General features: G+C 47.7%; 1 protein-coding gene across 2 annotated transcripts; it reads right to left on the reverse strand.

The window, feature by feature from the left end:
• Positions 1–81: 81 nt before the first annotated feature.
• GGA2 (golgi associated, gamma adaptin ear containing, ARF binding protein 2) lies at positions 82–16,723 on the reverse strand. 2 transcript variants are annotated; one of them, XM_033167486.1, is made up of 15 exons: positions 16,613–16,723; positions 13,706–13,790; positions 12,387–12,462; positions 11,170–11,268; positions 10,217–10,340; positions 9,185–9,288; positions 8,678–8,758; positions 7,734–7,880; positions 6,950–7,031; positions 5,540–5,644; positions 4,459–4,629; positions 3,296–3,436; positions 1,987–2,156; positions 1,097–1,207; positions 82–559 (listed from the first exon to the last, which is right to left on the reverse strand). In XM_033167486.1, exons 1-15 carry the CDS (start codon positions 16,653–16,655, stop codon positions 449–451), a joined length of 1,650 nt encoding a protein of 549 aa, XP_033023377.1. In that variant the 5' UTR covers positions 16,656–16,723; the 3' UTR covers positions 82–448. The 2 variants fall into 2 exon arrangements, with proteins under 2 accessions (XP_033023377.1, XP_033023378.1); XM_033167487.1 differs by lacking the exon at positions 1,987–2,156.
• Between the last annotated feature and the right edge of the window lie 1,833 nt (positions 16,724–18,556).

The raw sequence follows: 18,556 nt of genomic DNA on the forward strand, positions 1-18,556 counted from the left end.
TTATTTCCAACAACCCTCTTGCCAGAAATCAGCCAGTATATTCTGTTGCGTTCCCCCCCCCATGTTTACCTTTGACTCGTGTCTTAGAAACAGAAAAACTTTAATATCAATATTCTATGGACTATTGGATTGCACACATTCCATGACATCACAGCAGCTCAGCCAACAGGTGGGAGGGTAGCTTTCATGTGGACAATCCTCAGAAATGAAGTGATCCAAGATTATTGGAGAAAAAGTATCCAGTGCTGTTTACATAGCCCAAATGAATATAAATATAGCTGCATTTTTAATTTTTTAAAAATGTACCGATTGGTATATGTGAAGAGGAAGGTATCTTGCTCCAAAGTGTAATTGGCATTGAATGTCTGGGCCCTGGCTCATCCCGGTGCCCTGAGGCCATGAAGATGGTGCTCTGGGGGATCTTCTGAAGTCACTGGGCAAGCAGTCACTAAATCCCACCCCATAACTCGGCATGGGGGAAATCAGACACCACCCCAGTTTCTATGCAAGGTGCCCCATTTTGGACGAAGGACAATCTGTATCTCAGTCGGAGTGGAGCCTGGGGACAGGGGGAAAAAAGATATAAAGAGGAAAGACAGATACACAGACACTCTGCAATTTCTGGCAGGCCCCTCTTTAAATCAGGAAGCCAAACTCTTGTCCATTCTCTCTCTGGCACAAACCTGCCAAGGCAAATTCAGCTGTAGTGGACGTCGTTCCACTCCTATCTAGTGCACGGCAAATCTGGAGAAGGGGATACTGCCAATGGACCTAAAATGGGCTTTACACAATTCCCATTTGACAATCTGAGGAGAAGCTGAACCCTCATCAGTTTCAAAACGTTCCTGAAGTTCGCCTCCCCCCCCCACCTGTCTTCTAACATTCTCATCCCTACGTCTCAGTCAGCAGGGCCAGTGGTCAGAGGTGATGGCGATGGTGGCGATAGGAGTCCAACAACATCTGGAGGAGCACAGATGCTCCCCAGCCCTGCCCCACATTCTGAACAGGCAGCCAAAGAAGGGGGCCATTGGCCCCCGGCTGCTGTTGGGCAGTCTGCTGCCCAGACCACACACCCCAACCTGATCCAGCCGCATACCTGGTGAGGGTTGGCCAGAAGCACTACTTGAGAAATCACTGTTGGGGGAAGGAGTGGGTTGAAGGCCGGCAGCTCGGAGCCTGTGGCCGGTTGCAGCTTGATGGCCATCGACTATCATTCAGCAGCAAGGAAGAGGAGAGGGAGAGAGAGAGAGAGAGAGAGAGAGAGAGAGAGAGGAAGAAGGATGAGCTCTCCTCAGGCACAAGCTCAGCTCAAGTGGGATCGTTGGGACAACTCCATGGCCCACTGACCCTGCAGCATATCAATCACAACATTTTATAAATTATCCCCTCTTTCTGTTTCAAGTTGGAAACCCCCAAGGAAAATACACCCTCATACCACAAAGCAGGAAGGCAAGTCAAAAGTGACAAAAACAGTGGTCAGGCCAAAGACCTGCTGGAAGAGAAACGTTTTCTGCTGGCCTGGTCTGTATGGGAACCTAAGATCCTTGTGACACCAGGTGACTGACAGGTGGGAAAAGCCTCACCCTTCCCTGACAGCAGCCAGAAATGAAACCTTTTGCATTGTCGGCCGAGTCCTCCGGGACCTTCTGCCACTGGAGATTCAGCAGGGGCTTTCTAACGCCTGCTGAAAACTTTTTCTATTCTGCCGTACCTGTGCAGGCAATTAAGAATAGCTCCTTCACAATGGTTAACTGGTGTCTGCTTTTTAACTTTTGTTATGGCTTGTATTGCTTTATGTTTTTATTGCTATAACCCGCTTTGTTAAATTACTTATAAAAACATGTGTATGCCGCAGTGCCATAAGTAAATAAATGGAAGGGCACTCTGTAACTTCCTTTATAAAATAAAACAATCCACAGGGAGGGAGGAATCCTGCTGATCAGGAGCACATCTCTCTTGCCTAGAGTAAGATCCAGTTTCTCTCACCTTGGGCACAGCAGCCTGGAAGACGATGTCCTGGACTGGGTGAGGGGCAGTGCTCAGCAGGGAGAGGACCAGTACCCTGGTGGCTGGTTGGCCAGGAACCGGGTCCCTGGAGAAGTGGAGCATGGCTTTCAGGCCCTTCTCCTCATAGACCGTGACCGGGGGGATTGTGCCTGTTGGTGGCAAGAAGACAGACAAATATGAGAGGCTGCCTTATACAGAGTGAGACCACTGGGGTCAACTAGCTGAACTCGAGACCTTCTACACCCAGAACAGATAGAATCATAGAATTGTAGAGTTGGGTAGGACCATGAGGGTTGTCTAGTCCAACCCCCTGTAATGCAGGGACCTTTTGCCCAATGTGGGGCTCGAACCCACAACCCTGAGATTAAGAGTCTCTTGCTCTAGTGACTGAGCTATTCCAGCTATGCTCTACCACTGTCCTTAGGCAATCTGGTGGCTGGGATGAGGATGCCGAGATCCAGAGGGAGGGGCAGGGAAAGGGGAGGGGGAGCATTTATTTATTTCATACAATTTATATACTGCTTGATTGCAGAAATCTTCATCCCAGTTTGCATAAAGAATAAGACAGTAAGGTAATTAGTAAAAAACTATTCCAGCATTCAAAAAATTAAAACCATCCATAGAGCTAAAAACACAACTGCATCCCAAACATCAGGCTTGTCTAAAAAATGTTTTTAGCAGGTGCCAAAAAGAGTAGAGAGGCAGGGAGTTCCCATGTGTAGGTGCTGCCACACTAGGAGACCGATTTCCAAAAAAATGTGGAACGGGCATTGTGTGGCCTATAACGGGGCCAGTCCTACAGATCAAAGCAATCGAGAGGGCGTATATGGTCCCAGATTACTGGGGGTTTTGTATACTAATGGTGTTGTAGTACCTTGAGCCTGGCCAGCCACCACTGCAGATATCTGAGCACAGGTGTTAAATCCTAACACGGCCTCACTCCCATCAGCAGTCGTGCTGCAGCATTCTGCACTAACTGCAGCTTCTGAATCGGGCACAAGGGAAGCCCCGCACAGAGTGCATTGCAGTGATCTACTCTGGAAGCAGCCAGCGCATGAACTACTTGCAGCCAAGCCTTCCCAGTCCAGGAATGGCTGTAGCTGTCATGCCAACTGCAGTTGGCAACAGGTAGCCACAGAGCCTCACAGAGGGACAAAGCCGAACCCTATACGAGGCTCTGTTGCCCCACCAGAGTCCACATCCCACCACCAGATCGGGGGCAGCAGTGGTGATCACAGCTGCTCAGCTCCTGCCCTGTGAAGAAAAGCCCCCCAATCCTGGCACTTACTCAGAGTAATGGAACTCAGCGGAATTGAGAGCTTAGCCAAGGAACCGCTGGAGGACGCAGGGCAAAGTGGCAAAGGTGCTGGTGCCATTTCAGGTATTTGACTGGAGACTGGAGGAGCCGCCGTCGGGCTGATGGGGAGACCTGGGGAAAGAAAGCCAAAGGAACCTGGAGGCAATGTCCCCATCCCAGCAGGGAACTAACCCTTTCCTTCCGCAGCTCCCCTCCCCACGCCCTGGTTGCCTCTTGCTTAGATGCTAATGCTGCAGCAACATCCCCGCAGACTCCCCCCTCTGGCTTTGGTCATCCATGAAAGCCCTGGTCCAGGATGTGCAGCGGGATCTGAAGCCAACGAGGGTGCAAGCAGCTCAGACCCACTCCTCTTCCACCCACTAGCCCAGGAGAAGGAGGATGGCTCTTGAGGCCCCTGGCATGGTTTTCTCATAGCTGGCTCTCACTGGGGGGCTCGGAAGACCCCACCGGAAGGAAACAGGGCAACTATAACAAGGACAGTTCTAACGGATTTAATTATTTTAGGGTTTGGAAACGGTTCCACCGCAGTGTACAAAAACAGAGTCTAAAGCATAATGGAAATCATAAAGCGGCGTTAAAAACATGAAGCCAACAACAGCTTGTTATGTCCTGGTTTGGAAAACGCATAGAGTTGCATTCAAACATATTCAGAGCCAGTGTGGTGTAGTGGTTAGTGTTGCACTAGAACGTGGGAGAGCCGGGGATGATTTTTTTCTTCCGGAACTGAGTTCCAGCACCTCTCAGGTGCCATTATAAGAGAATCAGGGAGGCATTCATGGTGAGTTCCGGCACCTCTTTTTCTAGAAAAATAGCACTATATACACCACCTTGGGCTCGTTGGAGGAAAGGTGGGATATAAATATAATGCATAACATATCAATAATAATAATATTTTACCCAGATTAGACCCACTCTGAGCCTAAGTTAGTCATGGCCAGGGTCTACTCTGCATAAAAGCTAAGTCCATTAATTTCAATGGGTCTATTCTGAGTAGGGCTAGCACTGAATACAACTCTTGCCCTCCTCAAACACTCTCCTGCTACTGGCCCTTCCCAGCCACAGGAAGCCAGAAAGCAGGGCTTTCTACATCGAGGAAGATGCAGCCCCTGAGAACTCCAGTCCAAGGCACCAACCTAACATCAGCTCCTCGTCCAGTGAGTGAGTGGAAGTGGAGGAGAGGAGCCTCTCCAGGAAAGGCTCTGTCTTTGCGTTCTCTTGCAAGGGAGCTTGGCACCCAGCACCCAGCTCAGAGAGGTCGATGAGGGTGAGGCTGTTTGCAGCGTCTGGAAGGGGCTGAGGTCCAGCTGAAATGAAAGCAAGATTTGTTTTTTAGACAAAGTAGATGGCCATCCCAAGGAGGCTCAGCTGGTAGAGAATGCTGGGGAAAGGGAAGATCTTCCAGCCACAATTTGAGATTGCTGCACGTGGTTCTCCCGACACAATGGTGGGACTCCCTTCCTCTTCCGCCCCCCCCCCCAACTCTACCGCGCTTGCATTTCACTTGTCTATTACTGGGTAAGGCAGACAGCCAAGAACTTAACCGAGATCCACCACTCAAAGCAAAACACTTCTTACACAAATCCGTTCCCTTGGGAGCAAGTTAGCATAACTTCGGCCTTGCTAAGCAAGCAAGAAAACGAGCAAACTGCGCCAGGCTTTTGAAACGGTAGACTAGCTAGCTGCTCTGGTTTAGCAAAGCTTCCCAAAGTGCTCCCTGACTATCCTGACCTGCAGAGCAGAAGCAGAACAGGATGTTTTCGTTTACTGTGGTGCTTAACAGCAGAGACTTAAAAAGCTGGCAGCTTTTTTAAAAAAAGGGGGCCACCCTGCAGTTTGTGGTTCACAAAATGGAGTAGTCGCCTGATGCAGTTTTCTGCTCGCCCTTCTGGCCCTCCTTTTTTCCCTTCCTTCTCGAAGCCACCTCCTCAACCCTCCCCCCCTTTAAATCCCTTCCCAACAACTCTGAAGAACAAAAAGGCACCTGCATGATAGCTCAGTCGGTAGGGCATGAGACTCTTAATCTCAGGGTAGTGGGTTCGAGCCCCACATTAGGCAAAAGGTTCCTGCATTGCAGATGGCTGGACAAGATGTGGTCCCTACCAACTCTACTATGATTCACCCTAGCCCATCTCAATCTGCCCCTTGGCTTCACTGCAAGCAGGGCCTCCCCAGTCCCTTTATAAGACAGGGACAGCCTTGCCAAACTTGACCTACCAGCAGCAGCACCAGAGCTGGTCCCAGAATCCCCAGCGGTGCCCACAACGTCCTTGTAAAAGCACAGCGCCCGCGTGAGCCTGTCACTTGCCTGCAGAACCTCCCCTACAGAAGCAACAAGAGTGAGAATTTGCACCATGGGCTTCACTCAACAATTACAAGAAAACAATTGTTATTTGTAGGGCGGGGGCTGCTTTGTTTCATGTGTTCTGTATTATTAGCAATTTTTTAAAAAGAACAGTTAACCCTGTTAACAAATTTAAACCCTGGAATTCTAATTCTCAGGGCTAACAAAACACACACAAACCCCATCTAATAAAAGTGATTTCACCCCCCCAAAAAATGGAAAACGAGAGAAGTCCCAACTAAAGAAGAATGGCAACAAGTTGGCAGAATATGCACAACTCGCAGACTTAACATATAGAATAAGAGAACAAGAAGAACATAAGTTTAAAGAAGATTGGGAAACATTTATTGAATATATGGGAAATAATTGTGTACAGCTGAAAACGCTGGCAGCATTAAGATAAATTCAACGGTGTAAATAAGTTTTGATGGATGCAATAATGGAATACTGAATGGTATAGCTTTTGTAAAATATGCGGGGATTTATGATATGTAAAATGAACCATGGAAAGAGAAGGAGGGAAGTCACTGATATTTTAAGGATGTAAAATGAGTATCTTAAATTGTAAAACAGAAAACTTAATAAAAATTATATTAAAAATAAATACAAGTGATTTCAAATCCAGCAGTTTCCTAATTTGAGGATAGAGAGAACAGGGGACAGCTGTTCCCTTCTCAGCCAGGACAAAACTGCATTTATTGGGCCTCTGTAACATGCAGTTCGAAAGCATGTAAAAGTGCAAGTAGATAAATAGGTACTGCTCCGGCGGGAAGGTAAACGCCGTTTCCATGCGCTGCTCTGGTTCACCAGAAGCGGCGTAGTCATGCTGGCGACATGACCTGGAAGCTGTACGCCGGCTCCCTCGGCCAGTAACATGAAATGAGCGTCACAACCCCAGAGTCGGACACAACTGGACCTAATGGTCAAGGGTCCCTTTACCTTTTAACATCCCTCTCTCTACACCAGGGGTCCCCAAACTAAGGCCCAGGGGCCAGATGCGGCCCAATCACCTTCTAAATCTGGCCTGCGGATAGCCCGGGAACCAGCATGTTTTTACATGAGTAGAATGTGTGCTTTTATTTAAAATGCGTCTCTGGGTTATTTGTGGGGCATAGGAATTCGTTCATTTTTTTTTTCAAAATATAGTCCGGCCCCCCACAAGGTCTGAGGGACAGTGGACCAGCCCCCTGCTGAAAAAGTTTGCTGACCCCTGCTCGACACACACACACACACCCGCCCAGCCTCTCCACTTCCCTTCCCTTGTTTGTCTTTCCCGTTCTTACCCAAAGCCTCCTCATCTTCCACCGTCTCACTGGCCACACGGAAGAGCAGTGGCTTCAGCCTCTCGCACTTGGCAAACGTGGCCTGTGGAAGGACACAGCCAGAGTGGAAGTGCCGCTGGCTCAGCCTCATAGCCCAGCTGACCCAGACCCAGCCCCGCCCCCCAGCTGTGGCTCGAGGGGAGGGGGAAAGCGCACCACGCATGCTCAGAGGACCTTTATTCATCATGTTGTTATAATATTCCGCTACGTGTTTCAGGGCAGATTCCAGGCACCCAGAATTAACCTTGAGGTGAGCCCCAGAATTGAGTTAAGCCAGTCCAGTTTTCTAGCTAGAGGGGTACACATGCAACCGAAGAGCATCAGAAAAACCCTTGCAGCCAGAGGTCCATTGATCCCAGCATCCTCTCCACACCAAGGAGGCCAACAAGATGCTACAATGGGAAGCCCGCAAACAGGACCTGGGTGCAGCAATGGCAGTCCTTTTCCACCTTGTGTGATTCTCAGCAAGTGGTATTCATTGAGAATTGTGGGAAGGAATCTGAAAACAGAGGTGCTCTCTCTCCCCCAAGGTGACAAATGAGTTAACCAATGCATAACGCAAAGGCCCCACAATTGTCCTCAAGAGCCCCCTTCCCCATGGCCAGGCAGAGGGAGGTCCTGGAGCATATGGGGCTGCCCCGGAGAAAGGCCTTACAGAGCATGCTAACTGCTGTGCCTTTCACACCTGGACTTCAGAGGTGCTCCCCAAGGGTCGGGAGGGGGGGAGGCAGAGAGCAGGACTTACCTGCAGGAGCTCCAGGGTTGGTGGGGGGGTCCCGGCTCCCTTGCTTTCTCGGCAGCTACTCAGCATCTCCTCCAAGGCCTCTGCACTGCTGTGGGCTTCCTTCAGAGCGTTCAGTCGCCTGGAAACCTTGGCCGATTTCTCTTGCTCCTGCAATGGGCCAAACCACTCAGATTCTTTAGCTGTGATTTCTGTGTTGCAGGGGGTGGGAATAGATGGCCCCTGGGACCCTTTTTCAAACTCTACAGTTCTGTGACTATGATTCTAGGTCACAGGGCATTTTTCCCTAAGCAATTAGCAGCCTCAGCTTGTGCCTCTCATACCCAGGTCTGATAATAAACTGAGCCCTAGAAAAGCAAACCAGAGAAAGCTTGAAGACGACGACCTAAGAATCTGTGTCCTTGCATTTCTTTATTTGTTGTCTTTATATCTTTTTCTCTCAAAGGAGCTCAAGGATTCTCCCCCCTATTCATACACGGTTCTCCTGCACTTCATTTAATCACCACAACAACCCTGTGAGGTAGGTGAGGCCGCAAGCAGTGAAGTTACAAGGAACCAGGCATTGGGCCTTCTTGGTAGTGGCACCCACCTTATGGCATGCCTTCCCATCAGATGTCAAGGGGTTAAGTAACTATACAACTTTAAGAAGACATATATTTGTTGGAAACCGCCCAGAGTGGATGGGGCAACCCAGTCATATGAGTGGGGTAATAATAATAATAATAATAATAATAATAATAATAATAATAATAATAATGCAGTAATTGGCCCTAAGTCACATCCAGTGAGCTTCATGGCTGAGGGGGGATTTGAACTCTGGTCTCTCCCAGGTCATAGTCCCAACTCTCTAACCATTACACCACACTGGCTTCTCCCTGAGCATGGAGCCCTCTGGCACCAGATGCTGCCAGACAATAATGTGGGGAAATGGCAGAGAGAAGGCCTACCTCTTTGATCATCCCTTTGATCAGCCTGTTTGCTGCCTGAAGGTCCTCTGGATTTTTGCTTTTCAGAAGCCTTGTTAAAAGCTGAGGAGAGGAGGGTAGAAGGTGAGGACCAAGCCAGAAGCATCACAGCACAGTCAGTGGCACACTTTGTCTCAACCAAAGCTGTTCAGGAGCAAAAAAAAAAAAAGGGGGGGGGAGACTCCTACTTTAAAAAAAAATGTCTGCTTTGAATATTTACCAACAAGGCTTTGCATGGGAAAAGCAGCATTTCTCAGAATAAAGTTTTATAACCAGGATATTAAAAAAAAACAGGGGAAGGGCAGTAGGCTTGAGGACAAAAGTCTGCTTTGCATGCAGAAGGTCCTTGATTCAATCCCCAACAGGCTTGTCGGGGGGCCCTGCGGGTCACCCTGTCGGCACCCACTACCCCAAGTCCATTATTACCGGTAACTAGTGAGGAATAGTGTGGTGCAATGTCCAGCTTGACCACAAGGGGGATCAGGTTACCTTGGATTTCTCATCATCAGCATCAAAAATGGAGCTAGCCGGCCGTGGAGAAGGTGGTGGCATAATTTTGTCTTCCGGTAGTTTGGGGTCTTGTTTGACGATCCCTAAAATAAAGCTTTGAAATGTTGGCACATTCACAGTTCAAGGATGCTTAGGGGGCATTTAAAGTGACAAATCCCAGCAGAAAAAGGCATTTAAACCTAGTTGCCCAGGCCTGGAATTCAGAGATTCAAAATGCAAGAAACTAAAAACTGAAAGTAAAGGAGCAAAAGCTGGCCTTAAACCACACACAGCTTAACCGCCTGCAATTTGTCATCTGCAAGGCTTCAGATTCCACCACAAAAAAACTTTTGGGTGCAGCTGTTAAGAGTGTCGAACTAAGATTTGTTTTTGTTTTTTAAAACATGGATGTTCATTAGAGATGAATCTGTAAAACAAGCAGTATGTTAAAGGGGATGAATTGGAACATATCTAAGAGTTAGGAAACCAGTTTTGGGGGGGGAAGGGTATTTAAATCAAATTAAATTTGGTTATGATTTCTATAAACTTGAAAGTCAATAAAAATTAATTGGCCAAAAAAGAGTGCTGGACTAGGACCTGGGAGACCAGGGTTCAAACCTCCCCACTTGGCCATGAAGCTCAATAGGTGTGACCTTGGGCAGTCACCACTTCTCATCCTGAGCTACCTCACAGGGTTGTTGTGAGGGATAAATGAGGAGGAGAACCATGAAGGCCAACTTGAGCTTCTTGGAAGAAAAAGGGGAGATACAAGGGCAATAAATAAATAAATAAATAGACCCACCACAGTAAGTAGTTTAAAAGAGATAAGAGAGGTAAACACCAGCTGCGCAACCCCTTTTTGTGTCCCCAGGAAGAAAAATACTTTGTTCCGCTTTCTCGCGGAAAAACCTCGTGAGGAAAAAGGGTTCCAGAAGCATTTTGGTCAGCAGGCTTGTGGTTTAAGGCCATGTGACTTTGATATGGGAAGGAGGTGGGGGAGAACACAGACAGAAGAAACAGCTAAATGGAGACCTTGTTTCTTCAGCATTTGATAAGCATCGCGGATTTTCACTTCCTGAGGAAACCACACCATCCAACTGAACAGCAGCTCGACAATGCGGGATTTGACTCTGTCCGTCGACCACTCTCCGAGATACTGGGAAGCCCAAAGTAAAGATGGTTGGAACCAGAAGAAGAAAGACCACCACACCTTGGGGAGTCCCCCGCTCCTCACAAAGCAAGACTGTGCCAGCAGCATCTTGTACTCCCACCCACACAAAATAAATCCTTGTACATTTCAGATGTTTTCTGCCTTCAAAGGATGCACCTGTACCCTTAACAGTGGGAACGGGGGATAACCAGTGGCCCTGCAGATGTTGCTGGAAGTACAGAATCCACCCCTCTTTTAAAAACAACCACACACAACCCCAACTTTATCTTGACCTTTAGGACTCTGAGGAGGCCCTTCTGAAGGGACCTCCCAGCCACCCCTTTTCTGAAAAGGGCCCCCTCCCTTCCAGGCTTCTTTTTCTAAATAATAATAATAATAATAATAATAATAATAATAATAATAATAATTTATTTATATCCTGCCCATCTGGCTGGGTTTCCCCAACCACCCTAGGCAGATTCCAACAGGATATTAAAAACACAATACAAGATAAAACATTAAAAACTTCCCTAAACAAGGCTGCCTTCAGATGTCTTCTAAAAGTCCAATAGATGTTTATTTCCTTGACATCTGATCGGAGGGCGTTCCACAGGGTAGGCACCACTATCGAGAAGGCCCTCTGCCTGGTTCCTTGTAACTTCACTTTTCACAGTGAGGGAACCACCAGAAGGCCCTTGGAGCTGGACTTCAGTGTCTGGGCTGAATGATGGGGGTGGAGATGCTCCTTCAGGTATACTGGGCCAAGGCCATTTAGGGCTTTAAAAGTCAGTACCAACGCTTTGAATTTCTGAGCTTCACCTGCCTGGGCACTTACCTTGGGAGAAAGGACCTTGATGAGACCATTCAGAAATCGGAACTTCCCCATTTCGTGATGGAAATTCTCTCCACAGTTGTTCACACACATCTCCAAGACCTTGTAGGGGAAAAGAGGCAAACACAGACCTTGATCCTACAAGACCGGGCAAATCCACAGGGAGCCCCCAAGACCCCATCACGCCAGCCTTGTCCTTAGGCAGTGGGGTCACCAAACCATTTAAGGTTATGGCAAAAGGTGCAAAAAACAGAGTCAAGTAACTTCTTCTAGGTAAAGCCAGTGGAAAAGGGGACCCAGGGGTGCAGGGAGGGGAAGGTGCTATTTTCTGAGTCTTCATAACTCCAAATAGAAGTGCAAAGGGCAGCCATCAACGGCTGGGTGCTCTCAAGATGTTTTGGGCTGCAATTCCTATCAGCTGCAGCCAGCATTTGTGGTGGGAGCTATAGCCCAAAACACCTACAGGTCAGTCACTAGGTTGATGAAGGCTGACAGAGAGACTCTGGGTTGGTTAAAATCCATATCTGTTCTTGCTCATCTCGATATGGGGATTTCAGCAAGGAGAAAAATACTCTGCACATGCTCACAGACGTTGCATTTTTAATAACTTCACACTGGCCACAACTGACCCCTGGCACTGAGAACTGATTCCAAGCCTAAGCTAACAGGCTGTTCAGAATAAGCAGCGAAGGTGTTCCAAGCAGTGCCAGTTGTCAGGCATAGCTCAGTGAGCAAATGAGGTAAGAGAAGGTGGACTCAATCAGGTTGAGACTGCTTGGGATGACAGGGGACGATGGTTGTATAACACAGATGTGACAAGCTACAAGAGCAGGAAGCTCCCCTCACAAAAAAAGGCGGGGGGAGAACCACCAAACTGCAGAATTCTCAACCCAGATGCTCAGCAGCAGCTGCTCTGTCCACACAACAAATGGGGGAACAAGAAGCCTGGACTCCAAAGAGGAAATGCAAGGCCTTGCATGCACAATATCCCTGCGTCCAGGATACCGCAGGACACACTGGGCTGCACAATGCTCACACTTATTTATTGCATTTCTATCCCACCTTTTTATCCAAGGAGAGCAAGTACACAGTTCTCCCTCTTCTTATTTAATCCCCAAACAAACCAGTTATGGAACTGAGAGGCAGCGACTGGCCCGAGGTCACCCTTCATGTCCAAGTGGGGATTTGAACCCAGGATTTTCATGCCCTGGTACACTCACGGTTAGCGCATGCAGAGCCTCTGCCTCCTGTGGTGACTGGATCTTATGTTCCAGCAACTTCAGAGCTGCAGCAGTGCTGAGAGAGAGGTAAAAAAGAAAAACAGTCATGCCATAGTCCCTGAAATCATTCTTGAATTCACCTTCACAACAACCAGAGGAGGCAGGTGGGTATTGCCGTCAGGGAAGGCCAAAGCTCAATGGAAGAGCATCTGCTTGGCATGCAGAAGGTCCAGGAAGGGCTGAGGGGAAATACTCCCTGCCTGAAAAACTTGAAGAGCCACAGCTGCCAGCCAGCATGCACACAATCCTGAGCTAGGACAAGGCAGTTTCCTATGTTTTCAAGAGAAAGAGGGCAGTTTGCTCAGTGATGGGCAAGAGAAGAGCTGTACTTCTGCACCCAAGACCAGCTCTCTGCTTTTGCCACACAAGATCCAGGGATATCTCATAGGAAGCTGACACCTGCCACTTCCAACTGCATGACATTTTAGGGTAATATCTGCTGAACCCTGTTATTTGGGGGTTTTTTCTCAGTCTCTACAGGAAAGTAGCTGAGGAGTGGAGGTAAACCACTCGGTTGTTGTTTCTTCTCTGAGAGTGTTGAACATGGTTTGTAAGAGTGATCACTGCTGCTTATGATGGCTAGACAGACACACTCCACTCTGGCACCTCGCCAACAGGTTGTGCAGGCTTTTTCAAGCGATAGAGAAGCCAGCTGAACCTGTTTGACCAGAAACAACTGCAAAAGCAAGTAGATAGGTGCTTGAGCCACATGAAGGGAAACAGTTCCACAAGAAACAATAAATCATCTCCGCCAAAGGAGCTCAAGCACACTCTTGGCATGACATAAAATGCCACGCAAGAAAAGGATGGAATGAGCAGAAAGAGAGCTGAGGTTCGTTCCAAGCCCATCCCCAGTCAAGGAACATTGCCAGACATTCAAGTTTAAATAGGAGATAGATGCAAAAGCTCTCAATAATTCGTTTGCTTTCTGCAAACAGTGCCTAAGGCTTAAGGGATTCCTGGGCAAGGAAACAGAAGCAACCCACACACAATGCAACAACTGCAGGCCAGAATCTGACCACACGTGGCAAGAAGAGGACAGAGGCACTCTCTCCTCTCCTGCTTTGCCTGGCAATCTCCCACAATTTGCCCTGCTGTAGTGCCTCTGCACATGGGCAAAGGGTAGCAAACAGAACTTTGGGGTAACACAAGCTCTGACCACATCTTCTCACTCAAGACAAAACCTTTGCCAACTTCCACATCCACCTTGAGATGGAAGTGGCCCAGCAAAAGGTTCTCTTCACCCAGTGCAGCCTTACCTGTCAGCATCTGCGTTGACCTGGTCGCTAAACCTCTGGATACATTCCCAGTTTTCCTCGGGGTTACTGGGGTCTGTGGCTTTGTCTGCCATGGAAGACAAGGTTGGGAAGAGTCACAACAGTGCAGCACAACTGGGCAAAACACCAATGTCTGATCGGCCCCAGGTGTTGCCTGCTATCCAGCCCCAGCCCTGCTCTGTTGCCAGTGAAAGGACACAGAAAAGAGAAAAGGAGCAGAAAGTGAAATGGCAACCATATCTAAAGGGGCTGCAGTGTATTTAGACAATAAGATAGAATAAGGTTACCAGATGTCCCCTTTTCCCAGGGACAGTCCCCGGATTTACAAATCAGTCCCCATACAAAATCCTATCATTCCTACTGAAGTTGAAATCCCGGATTCATTGAAAAAAATCTGGTAACCTTAAGCTAGGAAGGAGAGGAAGAAATAGTCACCAGACAGGGGCCTTTTCAGTGGTGGCTCCCCAGTTGTACAATGTCTTCCCTAGTGAGGTGTGCCTGTCTCCACTGTTAGCAAGTTTCAAGAGGAACCTGAAAACATTATTGTTTACCTGCGCATCTGTTGGTGGCTGTTTCTGGAAACTCCAAGATCAGTGAATGGAAGAATGTTATTGATTGCAATTGCTTTTAGACTATTTTTAACTGTAACTGCTTTAGGATGTTTTAAGTTGCAACTGTTCTTAGAATGTTTTAATCCATTTTTGCTTTCGTTTTCAAATTGTGTATCTGTTTGCTAGCCTGGGCTCCTTGGCAAGGAAAGGGAAGGCATGAATTCAGTAAATATTAATAAAAATAGATACTGATGGGAGATTTGTATTACAAGTCCCAAGTGGGAGGATGAAAATAACAACCGTAAAGTAAATGTTACACAGAAAGGAAGGCCTTTGTTTAAAAGAAATTAGATACTTTGAAGAGGATGAGGTTAATATTGGATGGAGATTTTAAAAACCTTTAGATATGCCCACTGATAAAAGAAAGAATAAACTGAGTTTTTGGTGTGTGTTTTTTTACATTTTTAGCCTTGTTGGCAGCCAAGAAACAACAGGGAAGATCCAACCTCTTAGTTTGCTATGAAAGAAAGAGACAAACTGGGGGCAGAGTGTATCTTCTTAGAAATCTTTTGTTTCTGAGAGTTTTGAAGACTGCAGATTTTAAGTTAGAAATTGTTGAAATATCCTCAAAAGAGAGAATGGTATTCTGTTCAGTTGACAAAAACCAAGCTACTGAGCAGTTAAAGAAAAACGAAACCATTGCACTTATAAGAGAGCATACAGCATCTAGGTTGCAATCCTATACCTACGCATCTGGGACTAACCCTATTGAACTCAACAGGACTTACTTCTGAGTAGACACATATAGGATTGCACAGTTAACAAATAAATGGGTCAGGTTCTTTAATTAGGAAGGGAAATCCGAGTGTAAAGAGGATAGAGAAGGTTCTTTCCACCAGTTCTCTCCAGCAGAATTTTGAAATGCTATCTACTGTATTGGCAAATTGACTGATAAATTTACAGGCATTGATCAGACACATTTTCATGCCCGGCAGGAAAATGTCAGATTGCATCAGATTTCTGCTGGCTCAAATCAGAACAGAAAAAAATACCGAGTTTTTTTCCTTGCGTCAGAGAAAGCTTTTTTATAGAGTGGGAAAATAATCCTTCCTCCCCCCCCCCCTTGTAATGAAGGCATTTGATTTAGGGAAGCCCTTATACAACAGACAGCCCTGAAGCCAGAATTAGCTGGGAATGTGTACTCTTGTTTTAATCCAAATAAAACCTACGCAAAAGACTTCTCCTGGGAGTTACTATTATTTGCAGAAACTAATGAGGGGCAGCCGTGCTCATGAATGCCAGTTGCTGGAAGCCACAGGCATTGCTTTGCTAGCTTCCCAAGGGCATATTGTTGGTAACTATGAGAACAGGATGCCGGACAAGATGGGCTTTGGGCCAGATTCCAAAAAGGCTCTTCATATGTCGTTAACCTTAAGCAAGAGCAGTAAGAAATTGCCCATGAATAAAAGCAGTGAGGATAATGGGCCAATAAAAAAAACCTTACATTATTTATGTATTTATTTTTTATGAATTTATAATCCACGCTTTGGGGGGGGGGGGACACAGCAAGGTGGAGTACAACATATAAAGTTATAAAAATCAACAAATGGCCACAAAAACATGGTTAAAATTTATCAGTGGATATCAATAGACACTGACCGATTAAAACAATACATCATGTTGTAAAGTCCTGTCAGAACAAACAAACAAACAAAAGTTTTAAAAAGGGAGAATGATGTGACTAAGCCCACCTGAGTCAAGAGTGGGGATCGAATTAAAACAAAGGCAAAATATCATGTTATTAAGTCCAGTAGGCAAGAAGTACCTCAAACATGACGAAACTAGAAGAATCACAAATTATCTGCCCTCAAATGAAAGAGAAAAAAAAGACAGAGGCGGCAACATTGAATCAAAGGAGTATCAAAACAGCTATGACGGGGGGAGAAATCGGAAGGCAAAACTGTAGCCTTTCAGGGTCCCCCAGTCTGGATTGAAAAAACACGCAGCCACTTAAGACTCCGTCTTGCCGACTGGGGCCAGTTTAAGCCGCCAGGTGCAAAACCGCTTTCGAGTTGCACCATTTGACGCTTCAGGTGGTTTGCAAGAAAAGCTCCCAAGGGGAGAGAGCTTTCCAAGACACCCCCCTGCAGGCTCATATGCCAGATTTGGGAGCGAAGGGCAGGGCCAGCCGGGTGGGGTGTCCTTCCTTCCTTCCTCTTCCCGGGTCTCAGGAGCCAAGGAGCCAAGCTCCGCGGAACTCAGCCCGGAGAAGTGCCCAGCAAGGCGCCGTAGCCTCTGAGCGCGTGCAGAGCGCCCTCCCTCTCCTCCCCACACTCACGCAGCAGCAGCTCCAGCGTGCCCGGAGGAGCCGCCCGCGCCATGGCCTGCCTCCCTCTTCCTCGGCCGGGCAGAAAGTTGGCCCGGCACGCCCAGCCCGGGGTGGGACGACCCTCCGGAGCGCAGACCCCGCCTCGGCGCCCGCCCGGGGCGGGGAGAGGCAGTCGGAGCGCCGCCTCCGCGCCTGGCGCTGGTTAGCAACAGGCGGAGGCCAGGAGCAGCCCCGGGCCTGGCACTGAAGCCCCGCCGGGGAAAAGCGCACCAGCAGCCGCCGCGAGGTGCCGAGAAGCCGCCCAGAGTAGCCTCTCCCCGGGGCCTCCGCCCATCGGCCAGCTCGGCAGGGGGCAAAACATTGGTGGGGAGGGGACAGAGGGCAGATAGATTGATTTATACACCGCTTAAAAAAAAAAAAAACCCAGCTCAAAGTGGTTTACAAAAAAAAAAAAACCCCAGCAAAATTATCAGTAAGAAAAACGAACAGCAATAATGTAAAACTTTCAAAAAGTTAAAATAGACTCAAAATGGATTAGTGTTCACATCAGCTTGGTAAAGCACAATTAAAAACCAAATCCTAGGGCCCATAAGAAAAATAACTATAATTTGTATTACAGCTATGTCCTTGTTAGGCTGGAAGTGGGGAAAAGTTTGCCCGCTGCTTTGTAACATTTGGGTTGGCCTAATGGGGGCGAGACTCTCCTAAGCATTTGAATTTTTTATTTTATTTTTTGAAAATGTTCGCCAATAGCTCAGTGGTTCCCAACCTATTTTGGACCTCTTGGTCCCATAAACTCATCCTCAGTACCCTCTGCCCTATGAAAAGCATTAGTCAGAATATTAGTTTTCACCACTCCCTGAGGAAGATACAATTCAAAATTAACAATAGATTGCACATTTTATTAACAACTGATTGCACATTTATTCAAAACCCAATTAAACTCTGTAGTTTGAGTAATTCAAAAAAATTGACAAACTCGATCGAGTGATACCTGCTTTTAAAAGTCAGATAGTCATTGACACCTCCAGCACACACACACACCCCACTTGGTGCTCCGCTAGGCTTCCCCACTGCCCCCAGTGGGTTGTACCATCCACTTTGGGAACCACTGCTCTATGGCCCGGGGTTGGGGACCAGTTCCCATCACCCTCACAGCAAACACTGGCCAGTGGTCAGAGTCCAACAACATCTGGAGGGGCACCAGGATAGCCACCTTAATCTAGAGCGGGGTGGTCCAATGGGTGGCCTGAGGGGCGCATGCACCCTCCAAGCCTTGCGCTGCCTTCCCAAAGCCCAGCGCCTCACTTAGCTGGGCCACCCTAATCTAGAGAGAACTGGGACACCCCAGCCAGAAGAGAATAGTGGGCTGAAATAGAGAAGTGTCAAAGACAATGGCCAAATCTATTAAAGATAAAAGGGGAGTGATTTAGCATACTGTTCCCCTCCCTCCCCACCCAACATGACTCTGCCTGGGTCAGCTTATCTATTGTTTGTTTTGTGCCCTATTCTTCAGCCAAAAAAGTGCCCAAACTGTACAATCAAAACGTGACAGTCCCTACCCTCAGGTTTACAATCTGAGATGACACGACACGCAAGGGGAAAGGGACAGGGAGGGAGGAAGAAAATCAAAACTCAGGCACCAATTCTAGACAGTTGTTCCCGTAATGACCAGCTGGCCCAGTTCAGGAGCAGGAGGTTCCTCATGGAGCTGGGCATTTAGCAAAGCTGATGCAATGGGCCTTGCTCCCCACCTCTCTTGCACTGAGGCAGTCTGCTGGAATGGCTGCCCCCAGGTGACAGTGGAGGGGGAGAGGTGGCCTGATGGGAGCTGCCACAGCAGAGCTGATAGACTGAGCTCTGCTTCCCAGGCCCCCCACTGCTTGCTTACCTTCCAAGCCAGCCTGTAGCCACACTTGACTTGGAAGAGTCACCTTCCTTTACCACAAAGGG

This window comes from Lacerta agilis, chromosome 13 (genome assembly GCF_009819535.1).
Source record: "Lacerta agilis isolate rLacAgi1 chromosome 13, rLacAgi1.pri, whole genome shotgun sequence".
Lineage (NCBI taxonomy): Eukaryota > Metazoa > Chordata > Lepidosauria > Squamata > Lacertidae > Lacerta > Lacerta agilis.